Source organism: Pelobates fuscus, chromosome 1 (assembly GCF_036172605.1).
Source record: "Pelobates fuscus isolate aPelFus1 chromosome 1, aPelFus1.pri, whole genome shotgun sequence".
NCBI lineage: Eukaryota > Metazoa > Chordata > Amphibia > Anura > Pelobatidae > Pelobates > Pelobates fuscus.
In genome coordinates this window covers 365,540,365-365,559,537 of record NC_086317.1, presented here as the reverse complement: position 1 = coordinate 365,559,537, position 19,173 = coordinate 365,540,365, and the positions used below count along the sequence as shown (strand labels likewise).

General features: G+C 37.5%; 1 protein-coding gene across 1 annotated transcript in view; it reads right to left on the bottom strand.

Moving 5' to 3' along the window:
• DIAPH3 (diaphanous related formin 3) overlaps positions 1-19,173 on the bottom strand; it is a 747,362-nt gene that overhangs the window by 408,343 nt on the left and 319,846 nt on the right. Inside the window, exons 14-17 of the mRNA XM_063425945.1 lie at positions 17,756-17,820; positions 13,005-13,109; positions 11,241-11,534; positions 6,868-6,982 (exon numbers count right to left, since the gene is read on the bottom strand). Of these exons, the coding sequence (XP_063282015.1) occupies positions 6,868-6,982; positions 11,241-11,534; positions 13,005-13,109; positions 17,756-17,820 (579 nt within the window). The remainder of the gene's footprint in view (positions 1-6,867; positions 6,983-11,240; positions 11,535-13,004; positions 13,110-17,755; positions 17,821-19,173) is intronic.

Here is a 19,173-nt window from a genome sequence, read left to right as displayed (position 1 = left end):
TCACAACATTGGTTGTTTTGCACATTTTACACTTAAGCACTTTTGTGAGAGAGTTGCATTGTGCACAATTTTGTGAAGGCACAGCTATTAAAGACACAGCGCACTTTATGTTTTAACTATTTGTATTTTAGTGTTTTATGAGCTTTTACACTTATAAGGTGCTGCTACTATTTGTTTTACTATTTCTTTTAGTCACTCAAAATATACTGTGCCATTCTAGCATGTTATCTTTTTATATGTTTGCATACATGCAAGTAAATGTAAATGTGGGTGCTTATATACATAAGAGAAATTATTGCTAACCAGGGTATGTCTCTGTGTGTGACTAGATATGTGAGAAAGTGGCTGCTCCCACTCACACACATTGAGTGAGGTAACTTGCTCAATGTGGATGCAGAATATATAATTGTAATGATTTTTAGTGCCAAGTAATGTTTTGTCCTGGCCAGTGGCATAGAACTTTACAATTTGAGTGCAGTTATATTTGTGTATACAAATACAGTGAAAAAAGAAAATCTTGAAAAGGAACAAATACATTTAATGTCCCTCTATACACAAAGTTTTATGGCATGGTTATAATCAATATCGCTACAAAATCTTAGACAGTGACAAGTTTAATAAATTCTTACTGATATTAGAGATAAAAATAAGAATTTGTAATATTCCAGTCTAAGATTAAACAAGAATTGTGCTGGTTGAAACTGTATGTGATTTATGTTAAGGTGACCACTGTAATTCTAGTTTTTGTGATTTGGTGAGAATGTATTTTCTACAAATGAAATTAAACAAACAGTAATGTGTTGTGAAGTAACACAAAATTGCAGCTGGCACAAACAATTGCAAAAAAATAAACAAATGATTGGAGGGTGAAATCCACCACCTTTCCCCTAAGTGTAACACTCAATATATTATACACACTTACCCCTATACAGACACTAAAAGTGTAGTGCTGCAAATAGGGGAAAAGAAATATGTATTTTGGTGGGTAGGGGAGATACCCAATAAAAGTGTGGGTGCAGCTGGGATATTTACACTTCATATATATTTATTCTAAGCGCCCTTATTTTCACAGATCACTTTGTTTTTGTTTCATACAAACAAATGTTTAGCAGAAATGCACACTTATATACAGATTTATATTGCTTATAGGTTTTACATTGGTATGACATAACACACTTTAAAACATGCACACATCGCGACTTACCCTAACCAGTATTATCACCTTTAAGCTAAATTGTTTTAGGCAGCATGTATAGCCTGACTGTTACTTTTATTTTGCTATGCCTGACTATGATTACTCTTGAATCTCTTGAAAAAAAAAAAAAGTGCAACACATCTTGTACCTGTCACTAAAATGTCACGATTATCAACAACTGTAAAATCCTTTGGCAGTATTGAAACTTGTAATTATCAATGCACTTTCAAAAATAAAGAATTAAAAAACAAACAAAAAAAAAACATGCACACATCTCCAGGTCGCCTGCCATTTGCTTGACATTACTATTAGAGAGGCCTGGGAAAGAGGTGCTATGTGAGCCCACTCGAACAGCTATAAATGGATTCAAGCTTTAATGGTCACCTCAGCACCAACCTGCACTGTGAATCTATACTCCTCGCTGAAGGTGCTGGTCGCAGTAACAGTTTCAGAAACCGTAAAGAGGTGTTTGAGTGGGGCATTACTGAAGTTTATAGGTTTGTTTTTTCAGCACCATAGGTCCTTGGGATACAAGTTTACCATCACCTGGAAGGAATTCCAGGACCTTGATACTGGAGACAATTTTGTCAAAGGTAAAAGCAAAGAAGAGGTCTGCACTATAGCGCCCCTTCCCATGAACTGTGCATCATCATGAGCAAAGTTGAAATGTCCCTCTTCAGCTCTTAAAGTCAATCATTTGCGTCAAAGGTTGCTGGTGATTGACAATTTATGGATGATGTGCATTTCAAATTGAAAGTAAAGCTTGCATTTATTCAAATCTAGGCTATGAAAAACAAACAAAGTGCATTGTTTTTGCTTATATTTTTCCCTCTGTACTAGGACTTCAATCTCTACCTAGCTGATATAAAATAGGTGGCAAAATTTACCATGACCTGTCCAGCCAAAATCCTGGTCTGCTGATGACCCATGAGTACTGATTTGAGATACATTGTTAGCGTGAATTGCCAATAGATATGACTTGATCTACTTGTGGCACTATGTTTACAAGATTAACTGCAATTATTACAATTAAAATGTGAACAAGATTATTTAAAATTTACATATTCAGTAGACTAACAAATATTTAACTGGATTCACATATTACCTAATGGAGGTTGTTCAGCTAATAAAACAATCTGAATCAAGTAAATTCTACATCACAGAAATAAATATTATATATACATATATATATATATATATATATATATATATATATATATATATATTTTTTTTTTTTTTTTTTTTTTTTACAGGCATGAGAAACTAGGCCTGAAACATTTGCATTAAAGTAAAAAACAAAACACATACATAAGATGTACAAAAATAAAAGAGAAAATCTTCATCAAACCCCAAGCTCAGAATATGGTATGCATTGAAAAATGAATCAATAAAACATAACTAACAAATAATTATTCAGCACATAAAGCCAGGGACGTTGTAGCCGTGAGGCAAACAAGGCATTTGCCTTGGGCGGCATTTTCAAGGGGGCGGCAAAAAAAGCCGCCCCCAAATGTCCAGGGCAAATGTCTTGTTAGCCTTGCGGCTAACTGACATGCCGGTCGGGCCGGTGGCACTGGCGAGGGAGCACTTTCCCCTGAGCTGTCTACTCAGCTCCCTTGTGCGCCGCGGAGTGAGGCTGGGAGCCGGAATATGACGTCATATTCCGGCTCCCAGCCTCACTCTGCGGCGCGCGAGGGAGCTGAGCAGACAGCTGAGGAAGGGCTCCCTTGCCAGCCAGCCACCCGCCCAGCGCTGCCCGCCCAGCAGCCACTTGACCCCAGGGAGAAAGAGAAACCTCCCCAGCATTCCCAAAGGTAAGAAGGCTGGGGGGTTAAATAAAAATAAAAATAAAAATCTGTTAATGTGAGTGTCTGTCGGTGCGAGTGTCTGTCGGTGCGAGTGTCTGTCGGTGCGTGTGTCTGTCGGTGCGTGTGTCTGTCGGTGCGTGTGTCTGTCGGTGCGTGTGTCTGTCGGTGCGTGTGTCTGTCGGTGCGTGTGTCTGTCGGTGCGTGTGTCTGTCGGTGCGTGTGTCTGTCGGTGCGTGTGTCTGTCGGTGCGTGTGTCTGTCGGTGCGTGTGTCTGTCGGTGCGTGTGTCTGTCGGTGCGTGTGTCTGTCGGTGCGTGTGTCTGTCGGTGCGTGTGTCTGTCGGTGCGTGTGTCTGTCGGTGCGTGTGTCTGTCGGTGCGTGTGTCTGTCGGTGCGTGTGTCTGTCGGTGCGTGTGTCTGTCGGTGCGTGTGTCTGTCGGTGCGTGTGTCTGTCGGTGCGTGTGTCTGTCGGTGCGTGTGTCTGTCGGTGCGTGTGTCTGTCGGTGCGTGTGTCTGTCGGTGCGTGTGTCTGTCGGTGCGTGTGTCTGTCGGTGCGTGTGTCTGTCGGTGCGTGTGCCTGTCGGTGCGTGTGCCTGTCGGTGCGTGTGCCTGTCGGTGCGTGTGCCTGTCGGTGCGTGTGCCTGTCGGTGCGTGTGCCTGTCGGTGCGTGTGCCTGTCGGTGCGTGTGCCTGTCGGTGCGTGTGCCTGTCGGTGCGTGTGCCTGTCGGTGCGTGTGTCTGTCGGTGCGTGTGTCTGTCGGTGCGTGTGTCTGTCGGTGCGTGTGTCTGTCGGTGCGTGTGTCTGTCGGTGCGTGTGTCTGTCGGTGCGTGTGTCTGTCGGTGCGTGTGTCTGTCGGTGCGTGTGTCTGTCGGTGCGTGTGTCTGTCTGTTAGTGTGTCTGTCTGTTAGTGTGTCTGTCTGTTAGTGTGTCTGTCGGTGCGTGTGTCTGTCTGTTAGTGTGTCTGAGTGTATATGTTAGTGTGTGTGAGTGTATATGTTAGTGTGCGTAAGTGTGTCTGTTAGTGTGTGAGTGTGCCCGTTAGTGTGTGAGTGTGCCCGTTAGTGTGTGAGTGTGCCCGTTAGTGTGTGAGTGTGCCCGTTAGTGTGTGAGTGTGCCCGTTAGTGTGTGAGTGTGCCTGTTAGTGTGTGAGTGTGCCTGTTAGTGTGTGAGTGTGCCTGTTAGTGTGTGAGTGTGCCTGTTAGTGTGTGAGTGTGTCTTTTAGTGTGTGAGTGTGTCTTTTAGTGTGAGTGTGTTTGCCTGTGAGTGTGCGTGTCTGTTAGTGAGTGTGTGTGTGTGTGTCTGCTAGTGAGTGTGTGTGTGTCTGCTAGTGAGTGTGTGTGTGTCTGTTAGGTGCGTGTGCCTGTCGGTGCGTGTGCCTGTCGGTGCGTGTGTCTGTCGGTGCGTGTGTCTGTCGGTGCGTGTGTCTGTCGGTGCGTGTGTCTGTCGGTGCGTGTGTCTGTCGGTGCGTGTGTCTGTCGGTGCGTGTGTCTGTCGGTGCGTGTGTCTGTCGGTGCGTGTGTCTGTCGGTGCGTGTGTCTGTCTGTTAGTGTGTCTGTCTGTTAGTGTGTCTGTCGGTGCGTGTGTCTGTCTGTTAGTGTGTCTGAGTGTATATGTTAGTGTGTGTGAGTGTATATGTTAGTGTGCGTAAGTGTGTCTGTTAGTGTGTGAGTGTGCCCGTTAGTGTGTGAGTGTGCCCGTTAGTGTGTGAGTGTGCCCGTTAGTGTGTGAGTGTGCCCGTTAGTGTGTGAGTGTGCCCGTTAGTGTGTGAGTGTGCCTGTTAGTGTGTGAGTGTGCCTGTTAGTGTGTGAGTGTGCCTGTTAGTGTGTGAGTGTGTCTTTTAGTGTGTGAGTGTGTCTTTTAGTGTGAGTGTGTTTGCCTGTGAGTGTGTGTGTCTGTTAGTGAGTGTGTGTGTGTGTGTGTCTGCTAGTGAGTGTGTGTGTGTCTGTTAGTGTGCGTATGTGTGTCTGTTAGTGTGCGTATGTTAGTGAGTGTGTTTGTCTGTTAGGGAGTGTGAGTGTGTCTCTGTTAGCTAATGTATGCGTGTGTATTTAGAAGGCAGGGCGGGGGGTTTGGGGGGGCGCCTGAGTTTCGTCCTGCCTAGGGCAGCACAAAACCAGGATACACAACTGCATAAAGCCATTCATGACTTCCATTGTAAGAATACAATAATACAAGAGAAAGTGTTTCAATGGTATGCAAGATACATAATGCAGAGGCAAAACCTAAGTAATTGTAATGTGTATGTTTAATGTATGGTAATTTGAACCATGTCCATAAGCAGTGTGAGAAATGCAGCTATAACTATGATTATCACTTGAATGTTATGGGGGATAGACAGATGAAACACAAAAATAAATAATATATGTTGTAGATCACGCAGCAGGCATCCAATTTATTGGGGTATGCAGCAGGAGCACCAAACTTTTGGGATTTTAACTATTAACAAAAAAAACTGTCCACTAAAGCAACTATTATTATTTGTGTGTGAAAAAATGTAAATTTTATTTTTAATATTTTAAAATTAAAATACATATTTTGATTGCAATTTTCACTTTTATAATTTAAAGGGACACTCCAGTGCCAGGAAAACAATCCGTTTTTCTGGCACTGCAGGTCCCCTCTCCCACCCCCGGTTGCTGAAGGAGTCAAAGCCCCTTCAGTGACTTACCAGAGGCAGCAACGATGTCCCTCGCCTCTTCTTATTGGTCCGCACACGCTCCTCCCCGTCCTCACGTCATCCGGTGGGGGAGACAGATCCCGCCCGCCAGTGGGGGAAAACTAATGCGCATGTGCGGCTATGCCGCGCAAGTGCCTACTATTTCTCCAAAGGAAAGCATCGAAAATGCTTTCAATGCTTTCCTATGGGGATTTTAGCGACGCTGGAGGTCCTCATACAGCGTGAGGACGTCCAGTGACGCTATAGCACAGAAAACTTGTGTTATGAATCAGGAAGTGCCCTCTAGTGGCTGTCTAGTAGACAGCCACTAGAGGAGGAGTTAACCCTGCAAGGTAATTATTGCAGTTTCTAAAAACTGCAATAATTACAGTTGCAGGGTTAAGGGTAGTGGGAGTTGGCAACCAGACCACTCCAATGGGCAGAAGTGGTCTGGGTGCCTGGAGTGTCCCTTTAACCTTCTTAAACCCCTCCCTCCACCCCCCCACCCCCCCCAGTTGTCAGTCAAAAGGTCATGTTACTTCCTGGTTGTTTAGTTTTGTTCAGGAAAGCAATGCCTTCTCATTCAGCTGCACTGGGAAGTCTGTGATTGGACAGCCACAGAAAGCCTGGGCTGGGTTAAAAGGGGAGGGCTTGCAATGGATGCAGACACAATGCATGTATTTATTGGGGTATATAGCTAATAAATAGCAATTTATAATATCTAAATTATGTTTTATTAATCAAATATAATTATCTAGACTTTAGGCTAAAAAAAAAAAAAAAAAAAAAAAAAAAAAAAATTGATTTTTTCTTCAGAGATTACATGAGCAAAAAAAGCTAACAAAACAATCAATTGTCACCTTAGTTGCAGTGTTAATGCTTGCAATTATGTAATTTTCTCTCTGTATGTTTGTTTATGTTTGTATAGATGTTCTACTAATCAGTGACTGCTCCACGGTAACATGTTGTTGTAGTAAATAAATACAAGTTAAGAAGTGCACTATCATTGCAAGTGTATTTTTATATTTAATAATAATGTATAATGCATTTGTGTTGTGAGTCGTCATTTGCCTATGTTTATTTATGTTGGTATATATTGGTTTATACTTACTAAAATCTTCTTTTTTATATATTTTTTTTTTTTACGAAAAAAAATAAAAAATCACAATCGTATAATAAACCTCCAATCTACTCGGTTTGTGATGCTCACCTTTTCTTTGACACGAGAATACATTTTCAAGTTGAAAGAATAAATCTGTATCTTCATATCTATCTTCTTTCGCAATTATCCAGAAACAGTTTTCTGTCATATCATTAGGTCTAATCTGAAATTGAAGAGATACTATGATTGCCATGATTCCAATATATATATATAGCAATATATGTTTATATATATATATATATATATATATATATATATATGTAAATAAATAAATGTTTTTATATATATATATATATATATATATATATATATATATATATATATATATATATATATATATATATATAAACAGATATTCCATATTATTTTTTATCAAAATAAAAAGCAGATGTGCCCAAAGATACATTGTTACACTAATATATAACCCATATCTATAAAACTCACATCTCATTTTCAACAAGTACTTTAAAAAAAATATTCAGTAGCTGGTGTTTTTCAGAGCTGGTAGACATTTGACTTTTTAAAACAACATTGCTTATGACAAATGTCTGTTGTCAATGAAAAATTCTAATCTGCTTAAGGCAGAGCTGATAAAAGACTCTCTTAGTTAAAGGGGAAGAAATGTGTGCTGAATATAAATACAGAGAATCCATCTAAAGTCTAAATATGTGGATTTTATTTCCAGTGACATTGATCATTTTTCAATTTCCATTGACTGTGGAAGCAATGCATGAACTTGGTAAATAACATTTTATTAATATGTGCAAATTGTAATGGGATGTACAATACCATCAAAGTACACACATGTGAACTGCATTTTACCAGACTGCAGGGAAAAAATAGTAAGTAAAGGAATAAAGGATTATTATATTATAACAATATATTCCATTCAAGGTATCTCAAGAGAAAACGGAGAAGTGAGTCACACAATGTATTGTTGTATGTTCTATAGATTTTTGGTGCTCAATTTTTTTTCCATACTCATATTAATTATACTTATTATGCCCTCATTTTGTTAACATATAGCAAGGAAATATTTACAATGGTGATTTCAACTTGAAAGCTTAACAAATAAAAGATGTTCGAGAGCTTAGCTTCACTTTAAGAAGATTAGTGTTGTCTGATATTTTAATATGTATTTGAACAGCACTGAAGGTCTGACAGCATCATGCTAAATTAATGATGTGGTCCAACAGAATTTATGATTATGTCTACCCTTTAAGTAAGAAGGGCCCTATTAACAAAAACTGAGATTTTGAAGTCAGACAACAAAACAGATGGATCATAATGTTTTATGTTCTAGATCTTCAACAAGAATACAAGAAAACTTTAAAACAAAGTATTTATAAAGATACAAAGAAGTAGACTATAATAATGAGGAAAAAAAAGAAGAAAAAAAAACTTAAGTTAGCCAATGTGGCTCAAACACACACTCCAAGTGGCAAAAGGGAGAGTATAAAAGTGTGGTTAGGGGCCAAACATTAGAGAAAACACACATATATGACTTTGTGACCTGTTGTTAGCTAAATAAGACTGATTAAACCACAAAGAGTAATTTATTTGCATAAATGTAAAGGGCACTATGAATCATAAGTATTACAGGTTATTGTAGAGGCTAAGATGCAAAGAGTCTTTGGGTGCAATTCTCTCGATATTTGTCAACAGTTCTAAAGAAGTTCTAAAGAAAATAAAATAAAAACAGGGCTTTCTGAGCACTCAAATACTTATATTCTGCTTCTACTAAAATAAGCTAAGGTGAGGTATTTCACCTTTTGATTATCCAAACAAATGTAGACATCAGTGACAGGCTGTGAGTTGGGATAAATAAGGAGAAGTGAAATACCTCAATAATGTAGTTTTTGTTGAACGGTTTGAAAACTGTTTCACAAAAAGTGTACTACACCCAAAGTCTCATTCCACCATAACCACAACAATAAGATATTGTGGTATTGGTGATTCAGGTGTTATTTCAACCAACAAAGTTGGATATGGATACCTGGCTATAATATATTATACTTAAGAAATGGCATAAGGTGAAAACATACGGATATAAATTATCTGAATTTAGATGGAAACACTTCAAATGCTGCAAATACAAAAATGTTGAATGATTCACAACACATGTACCTTGGGAATATTTTGGAATCATATATGAGATGTGCAGATTAACTTTAATTATTTATAGCAACGCCATGGGGATTGGATAGTTTTTCTTTCAAAGATTACCTTATAGGAAAACTAAAAAATAAGATTACAGTTAATATCAGGTAATACATATGAGAAGGCAAAATGCTCCAGGAAAATCATATCCAACCTTTCAAGCAATCCAATTGGATGCACTCATTGCAGGCTCAAAATGCAAATTAAAGATTTTATGTCAAGACACAGAGGCTCATACTGCTTAACTCTGTTACTTTAGTTTTACACCAATAGCAGCAAAGAATACAAACAGTAAGAAGAAAAAAATGGTATCCATAGTGATAAACCACCCCCATATCAAGTCCCAGTATAATAGTCAGCACCTCCCAACATATTTCCTCTTTCTTTGCTGCTCCACACAAGATCAGCATGACAAAATTTACTCTTACCAATAACTGTTTGCCTTCATCTGTTTTGATTAATTATTTTCTAATTTCTTCTTCTTATTATTATTATTATTATTATATTGTTATTTCTTATAGTAAAAACATATTTTCCTGTTTATTACTTCTGTTTTGTATCATATTAAGTTAATATATATAGATCTATATATATATATATATATAGTTAGCTAAATAAGATCTCTATATAGATCTCTCTCTCTCTATATATATATATATATAACCTTTGAGGAATTATTACATGTACTTCTCCTCTCTCTTGAGCTTTACGTTGTTGCTCCTATTTTCATTTCCTTTATTCTCTCCTTATTTTCTGCCTTTTGAGTCCCCCCCTTCTCCCTGACTGTTTGGCGCTCTTTGTGCGCCTGTTTCCTCACTTCTGTTGAATTTATTTTTTTTTGTCTGAGTTAAGCCCTTTCCGCTAAACTCATCATGAATCTGTGCTATCCGTTAGTTTGATCGGCATATAGCATCGTTGGACTGTTTTGTCGTGAATGTTTTTTGTTTGACTGTCTTACAGTATACTGACCGTTCGTTAGAATGTTCCCACAAATTTGGCCTGTTTTGCCGAACGTTCGCGAATTGGACACGTTCACTGTTTTTTTTGCCGCAAACCTTGTGAGACTGGCAGTGGCCATTTTCTGACCTTCCGTCCTTCTGGCTCCCTGTTTCTACCTCGTGTCTCCCTGTCTGCCGGTCTGGGCCCTGGTGAGCTCCTTTATCTCTCACTCTCTGGTGTATCTAGTCTGGGGTGATTAACTCCTACTAGCCTGTACGGTTATATTCGGTTTTTATACAGCTTGTTCAGGATCTAGTATTTTATTTGGTGGATCTCACAGCATACAATTGCCCAAGTCTAAGGTGCCTGCCTGACCCCTTTCCTCTGGTGAGATGGGCATGCCTCCTCTCATATAGGATTCCACGGTGTGGTAGGTATTTGTGGTGCGCACTGTATTTAACCACTTCTGTTCACATGTGGCCCAGCTATGTTTTAGGTTTTCTACTGAGGTTTTTTGCTATGTGGGTACTGGGCCCTTCTATCGATATGATGTGTCTTGGCATGCACACTTTGGTTCAAATATCAATTTAACTGTTGGGCTCCTGCTTTTTGTGTTTTCACAGGTTGATTATGTGCTGCTTGAGGGTCCTCACTGCTTCCCGCTGAAATCCAACTTGTTTGCTGGATGTCTACATATTGTCCTATGATGGGATCCTCTACGTTGGGGATTGCAGATTATGTGAATTGGTCATGTTTATTTGTTCCTGGTTGGATTCTGAGACAGTTGTTCTGCTATGGTTGATGTTTGATGTTGGTTTGTGTGTCGCATCTCCAAAGAAAGAGGAAATATGTTGGGAGGTGCTGACTATTATACTGTGAATTGGTATGGTTGTGACTTATCACTATGGATAACATTTTTTTTCTTACTGTTTGTATTCTTTGCTGCTATTGGTGGACAGTAAAGAAAGGGTTAAGCAATGCTCGCCTCCGTGTCTTTCGTAAAATCATGACTTTTGGTCATGAAATAGCAAAATCATGTAATGACATAGGAATAATTTGAGTTTCATAACACAAACAGCCATTAAAAAAGGTTATCAAAGTATGGAATATGGTATGGGGCATTCAGCAGGATCCAAAGTTCTGAATTCTTAAATATTAGAGCGCTGGCTAACTGTGGCATTAGTAGGTTTTGGGATTGTGTGAATAAAAGAGGTTTGCTGATTCACTAAAAAGTAAGCAGGTGAATGTTGTTGCTGAGCAAATGTTTTAATGAAAACACACACACGTGCATATGTCATGTGAAACAGGAGTTAAATTCTTACCTTTGACCAGTTAAGTCTCTTCATTCCAACATCTGGCTTGAATTCTCTTTTAGGTTTTAAGCCAAAAGGAAGTGCATGAATAGGAGGAGAACGTGGGCCACCAAACCCAGGAAGTGGAGGTGCACCCAATGGAGGAGGCGGCGGTGGCGGAGGAGGAGGGGGAGGAGGAGGGGGTGGTGGGGGAGGAGCAATTCCACATGATGGTGGAGTTGGTATTCCTGTAGATATTGCAGATTCACCAGAAGCACCGTGTCCTTGTCTTACAACTTCAGGTCCAAGCAGTGCTGTTCCATACTGAAATAAAACATTTATATAGTCATCCAGTTCACGATCATTCTACTTTAATCTTAAAAATAAATATAAAACTATTTCAAAACCAAAATTATTATTTTGTATTCTCGGTACAGAAAAAGGAATACTGACTTGTTTCTCTTAAGAATAAAGGCAATAGTTGAAAATGACATTCCAATAACAACCCAACTTTGTTTGTTGGTTGCATATAAGTTTGGAACACTTTACTTTTGACTCACTGTTAAATTTGATATAGTTCTTTTTTGTGTGAATATATTTTAACAAAATATATTTCTTCTTACCAACTTGTGCAAAAACTGGCAGGATATTGTTTTAAACTCAGTCAGTCATACAGCCAGGAACACCACATGGCTCAAAGCAGTCAAGCCACGCTGATGAGCATAGATTTGCACATGCTGCTACCCATGTGCGACATGTGCAATCGTACTCATAGAAAGGCTAAAATCTAAAATCAATACTTCTCTGGTAGAAGCCCTCACATTCACTCAGAACAGGGACACTAAGCATGGAAGGAATAGCACCCATCAAGTTGTCTAACAGCTGGGGGGGTGCAACCTAGAAACTTTATAATAGATCAGATTGTTATACAAGTGAAAGGTTAAGTGCTTTAGTGGTGTGGATAGTTCCAGTAATACCAGTTCTTTATTGATATTGAACAAACATTTCTATTCAATTGCCAGAAATGTGATTATCTCTTATAATTGAATTGAGCCCTCAGCCATAGTTTAGCACGCTAAAATGTCTAATTGTTAATGTATTGGTTTCATATTGAGCTCTGTTTATTTCCCCCTGCTGTGTTACAGGTTGTGTCTGGCATGATGTGTTCATTGTATAACTTATTTTAGGAATACGTACACAAGGCAATTTAAAAAAAAAAAAAAAATACCTTCATAACGCAATCCCCTCCCCTGAAATTACAGATCTACTTTGCAAATCATTGTCATGTTTCAATCTGTTTACTCTTCGAAAATGAAAAATTATCTGATTTTTTTTTTTTTTTTTTTCCACCAGCAGGTTATCTTTTACTGCAAGTTACCAGAAGCTGAAGGTTCAACAAAATAAATTGCTTAAGGAATAATTTCCTGTTCTGAGACAAAGATCAGTGATGAATGCCAAATCTAGAAGCTGAAGAGTTCCTACCCTCTGTGGTTAATTACTTACGACAAATGTGACACAGAGAGCAAAACCCAAATAAAGCACATTTAATTAACTAACGTCTTTTGCAGGAAAAAAAAAAGATCAATTTAGGCTCACACATGGCTAATTAATAGCTCAGCATAATACTTTTTGAACCATAATGTGGCACCTAGGAATAAGAAAATTGATAGTAAACAATGTTGGGAGGGTGGTGAGAAATCTGAAATCCTATTCTAGTTTGAAAGGTATTAAGTGGAATTTGTTTCAACAGTCATGTTCTTGTATTCAATAGATTCATTTAGCATGGTCCATTACCTGGGATTTAAAAGCCTGTAATTCTGCTTGAAGTTCATTGATTTTGTCTTCATTTTTCTGCAGTTGTGACTGGATCTCCTGGCGAAGTGTAAATTCTTCTTCATACTGAAAAGGAGAGAAATATATATTGTGTAATTTTAAAAATGTAGCCATTTTGTTAAACTCCTGTAAACCTGCATCACATGTGAGCTCCTTCCTTTGCATGCTACAACTACACAGCAAAAAAAATAAAAAATAAAAATTATATATATTTATACAAGCATATTGCTGTGTAGTTGTAGCATGCAAATAATTTTGGTCATTGACAAAAAAAGGACATAATTACTGGATTAGCATTTTTTTGTATAATTTGCACAAGATGCATGTATATATTCAAAAACTAATAACATTTTGTATAAGAAAATATATACTTTAGGCGTTGTACCATATATATATATATATATATATATATATATATATATATATATATATATATATATATATATATATATATATATAAGTATATATTTTCTTAGAGCAAAAATATGTTTTACAAAAAATGGAAATCTGCAACCTCAATTCAAAACCATAAATGTGTGCCCAATAACCATTGTTGCCTATATATGTGCCAATGTTAAAGCAGACAACATGGCACACCATGTTGAACATTTGCAACCTCAACATGGAACATGGCAACACCAACGTGTCATTTATGTATAGGGGTTTTCGTAGCGACACATGGACACACATTTGAAGATACAGCAATAATTTGTTATGTATTTCATATATTCCCTATTTTCACTTATTCTACCTCAGAGTTGTAACTCCTTACATTTATATACATTGTAATACATCTCTATTAGTTTACTTATTGTATCAATCCTAACTTTTCACACAAGCTAGCTCCTGGATCACATGTGCTTCACTGTGTAAGACGATATCCCCATTTACTGAGGTGTTTGATGTACTACTAGCACATCCAATCAACATATTAAACGTGATGCATACACTGACAGAGTAACTAAATGACAGCATGAGAAAACCAATCTTCAACTATTTCAGCAGCGACAGATCAAAAGCATCGCTGACAAACTATACAAATACATTAATATAACGGACACTGTAAAAAAAAAAAAAAAAACTCTGTTTGCGCGTATGGTAGTGCAGCTGTCCACTTAACACATTAGTATCATCACAAATGTAGATAAACTTTTTTTTTCTTTCTCTTTTACATCTTTGTATGTTAACTTTAGTATTTCTATATAAATACCTCCTTTTTCATGTGCAAGTTTAAAAGGTAAAGTGTGACAATCTAGAATTATATTTCTAACCTACATAAATGATGAGTGGGGCAAAGGGTGCACTGAGAAAGAGAATCACATGTTTTCTTAAATGAACACTCCAGACACAATAACTTCAACAAATGTAAGATTTGTTTGGTTCCAGTACGTCCCTGGACCCAGTGCACTGTTTGGAGTCGATTCATCAATTAACGGTCTAACCCCAAGGTCTGACATCCATCCAGTGAGGTTTAGCTCTGCCCCTGCCCTTCTGGTTGTCAGCTGATGTTCTGAGCTGATTAAGTCATTTTCAGATTTTGGGGTTAAATCATTTGTTAATGGTTAGGTTTAAACCCCAAAGAAGAAGACCCCCTAGGTCAGGGCCCATAAAAATTTACAAAATTAAGCCCTGCGCTCAAACCCCTTCCCCCCCCCCTGCTTCTCCCCCCCCCCCCCCCTACCTCCTCCCTACTATTTGGCAGCAACAATGGCTATATTATTTATCAGCCCACATACAAAAACCTGCTATTATTTGGGATAGTCTACCTGTAACTTTTATTCTGTTTCGATCTGTGCATTTGGGCTTGCAAATTATTTTGGTCATTGACAAAAAAAGGAAATAATTACTGGATTAGCATTTTTTGTTTGTATAATTTGCACAAGATGCATGTATATATTCAAAAAACTAATAACATTTTGTATAAAGGTGCTTTAACTACTAAATGAAAACAGACGGATAGGGTTTTTATACTCCTTTTCTACCACCTAGGCTAAGCAAAGCAGTGCAAGAAGGCTCAGCTGCTAAAAAGTGTTACCTAAGTCTCCTCAGTCCATGAGCTAAGCCTGAACGCTTAAGCGGAAGAGAGATTTCTGCTCTCTTATAGCATGTGACTGGTAAACTCTAGGTAGGTTGCCAAACTGTTTGAAATGGATTGACTACTTTCCCTGGGTATTTACCAGGGCACTCCTTGATCCATAACAGCAGACTGTACATGGTATGGTGCATGGAGTGCCCCTTTAATGTTTAGCAAGTGCACAGACAAAAACTTAACTTACAATATATTTTTAGACTTGACTGCTATGTGGTTGCCCTACAAAAAAGGAGGACAGGACAGACAGCATGTCCAGCTGCCTTCATTTATGCTGATCTAGCAACATCTCATAGTTCTTATCGTTCACCTGCATGCTAGATATCGTAGGATGCTTTGTCTGTTGCTTGGGGCTCACATCAAGGGTAGGTACATTGTGTAACCTATGCACAAGCAGATTCATTGAATATACAGAGCTCAGAGGACTTCTATATTTACTTCATGGTGAACTTGTCAGCTAGATAATTGTTGGTTGACAGGATTACCTTAATTTGACAGTAAAATTTATTTAACCCCTTAAGGACACATGACGTGTGTGACACGTCATGATTCCATTTTATTCCAGAAGTTTGGTCCTTAAGGGGTTAATTTAATCTTGTGCAGATATCTGTTAAAGCACAGATCAGATTATAGTTCATTTAGATTAGAGTCATATAAACTAAGATCATCAGAATAATCTTAAAATTAGAATGTAGGAAAAAAGCGTGGTTGAATTAGATACACAGAGGACCTTTTATCATTATATTACATATTTAAAAGTGGCGTCGATATGGTATATAGCAGTTGTCGCTGCAGGTAACTAACAGGTAGCACTCATTCTGTGGCTTAACAGTTCAAATAGCATTGCTTCTTGGGAATTGTAGTTCTGAAACAGATGGAGAGCTAACAGCTGGATAGTGCAGGCATAGTGTTAAGCAGTATATATGCATGCACAAAGTGATTTTTCTGGAGACATGAATCCAGGCACAGGAAGAATTATGTATGCAATATGTTCTATAATAAACCTGTGCTTGTTCTTTAAATTGGAATACAAAGTAAAAGAATTGTGCTGTGCTCTATACCCATGACATTCTGAATCATGCAGACAGATTAAAAACAGAAGAGATTAAAGTCACATATTGTAAAAATAAATCTCAAGTAATGAAGAGGTTTCTCTGCATTACTGTCTCATTGTTGAGAAAAGAAATATCCTGTGGAGTTTTGAACATCCATGGGAATTAAAAGCACTGAAATGCCAGAGACAGAAATCCACGCCGTGTTTATTTCATAGGAAAACACTAAATTGGATGTGAAAGACAAAGGTTTATGTAGCAATTTCAGAAAATGGAAAGTAGATTTTTGTTTTTAATTATTATTATTGTTTTTTTTTTTTTGACAAAGTGTGCTTATTTAATTACTATACAGTTAATTGTATTAACAGTTTAGAGTAAATCTATTCATTCACTGTAAACCTAGGAAATTGTGTGTTATGCCCATGTACTGACTCCTGGATCCTCTATCCTCAATAAAGCAAAGCAATTAGCAATGCTTTTGAATTAATTTAACCCTGGCTCAAATTCTGCATGGACTATGTGTAACCCCTCAATTAAATAACACATTTAAATATGTAATAAGAAACTAAGATCATTCACTTATTAAGGTTTATCATTGCTGTATGGAGCTGTTGGTGGCACATTTTGGCTAATAGTCTTGGTCTTCATTTTCTAATAAACAAATGTGTCTGATGTTAATAGACTTGATATTTTGTAACATGAGATCCAATACAATATTTGTCATTCATGTTATTTCACCTGCATTTTGTTTGTAATTAATATCCTATGAGCTAAAGTAGATAAAAAACATGTAATGGTTGAAATGTTGCCACATCACTTATAATGGGAGAATAAAGTTCACTAAAACTGGTTATTTAGTGGCAAAGTAATTATAATCAAAATATAATAGACTCAAGATTGATTATATTCTCCTATGAACATTTACACCTTCTAGAGGACAAATAATTAGAACTGCATATGAGAGAAGTACTCAATGTTTTTATGTACATATATTCCTTGCCAAAGTAGGTCTGTCCATTTTGTGAATAATTGACTATCCTCGTCTATGCCTATTTCATGTTGCTTAGATTTGAAGAGAGCAGGCCATCTGCAACAGATAACTTGAAATTCTATTTAAGGCCACATAAGTTAAAAGCCTGACGGTGGCACATATGTCATGCATGCCTTAATTCCCTGGACATTGGTTCAAAGGAAAAATATGGTGACTGTACTTGTTAGAGTATTGTGTTAGTATTATGGTTCTCACATAGGATCTAAATGTGGCTTGGCTATTTCATAAACATATGCACAGAAGGAAGCCAAAAAGTTTCCATATGACAGTCAACTCATAGCATTCCAAGTCACAATGTAACCAAGCAAATACTAGGTGATTATGGCTGGTACCACAAATACAAGGCAAATATCAAAAGTGTTAGAAACATCACAATCTATACATTTTTGTTATCCAGAATAACAAGTAGATTAGGATTTTCACATGTACATAAAATGTCCTTGCATTAATAATCAATGACAAATTAGATAGCACTGACAAGTGTACCAAACAAAAAAAAACAAAAAAAGAAAGTACTTACTTTTTTGCTAATTTCTAAATATTGCTCTTCAAATTCTTCAGATTTAGCTTTGTCAATACAGACATCTACAAGACAAAAAAAAATGTGTAGACAAGAATAAGTAATTTTCAATATTTTAAATTGACAAAATGGCTTAAAGTATAAAATAAAAGCAAAAATAAATAAAAAATAAATAAAAAATGTCAGATTCACTTGAATGTTCTCATTTTCCAAATAATTAGTTAAAATTCAACCATTTTTCTCAGACAAACCCATATTGACAACAGTGAGGGCTATCATAAACGCCTGTTCTAGTTTGACCAGAACTGACCTGGGATATACAATCATTCCTCTCTTTGTCTCTGGTTTTCAATGGTCAGGGGTGTGCAAACAAATCTTCTCTGGCCAGTCCTAAAGTGAAGAGCTTAAAGAGAGTGTGCTCTCTACTAGTAAATAAAATCAAGGAGAGGGGAAGAAAAGGAAAAAAGGTAAGGAGCTATGTCTAGGTAGAGGGAGGAGAGCATGAAAGACAGATGCAAAAAATATAGTAATCAAAAAACTTTGTGAGAGAAAAAAGAGATAAGAAGATAGGGCAAATAATCATAAGTATAGTAAAGAGATGACTTGAAATGGGCTAAGCATAGAAAAGAGAGGGAGGAATAGGAAGAAGAAACGCTAAGGAGAGATCAACTGATATAAGGGAAATAGATGAGAGCAATGGAAAGATAAGACATCAAAATAAAATATAGATGGGGAGGGGCTTTAAACAGAGGTATAGAGAACAGCATGAAAAGAAGTTAAGAGAAAATAAAAAGTGAGAGGAAGAAAAAACAAAAAAACAAAAGGGTAGACAATACAAGATCTTGGAAAATGGGTACCTATAAAGCAAGGTTAGGAACTCAAAAATCAGGAAATGCAGTAGAGCAGTGTGAAAAAAGAGAAAGAGAGAAAAAGTGATGGAGAGAAGTGGGGAGAGCACATGATAGATGATGGAGGAAAGCAAAGAAAAACATGACGGAAAAAGGTTAAAGAATTAAGAGGAGTAAAATGCCACTAATAAAAAGTAGAAATATTTTGAATTAGGCCTCCTCTAGCAATTAAAGATCACTATAGTTAAACCTGTGCATTACATCTCCCCCGCCGGCTAATGGTGGGGGAGGAGCGTGGACGGACATTGGCGCTGGATTCAGGTAAGTAACTGCAGGGATTTTATTCCCTTCAGCACATAAAGGGAATGGAGTGGGGGGGGGGGGGGGCACTGTAGGAACCTATAGTGCCAGGAAAACAGTTTTGATTTCCTGCCATTATAGTATAACTTTAATGAAAGTGAAAGAATGTTAAGTGAAAATATATATATATATATATATATATATATATATATATATTTATTTATTTCAGATTACCTACACCTATATACTTTTGTTAGTTAAAAGAAAGGT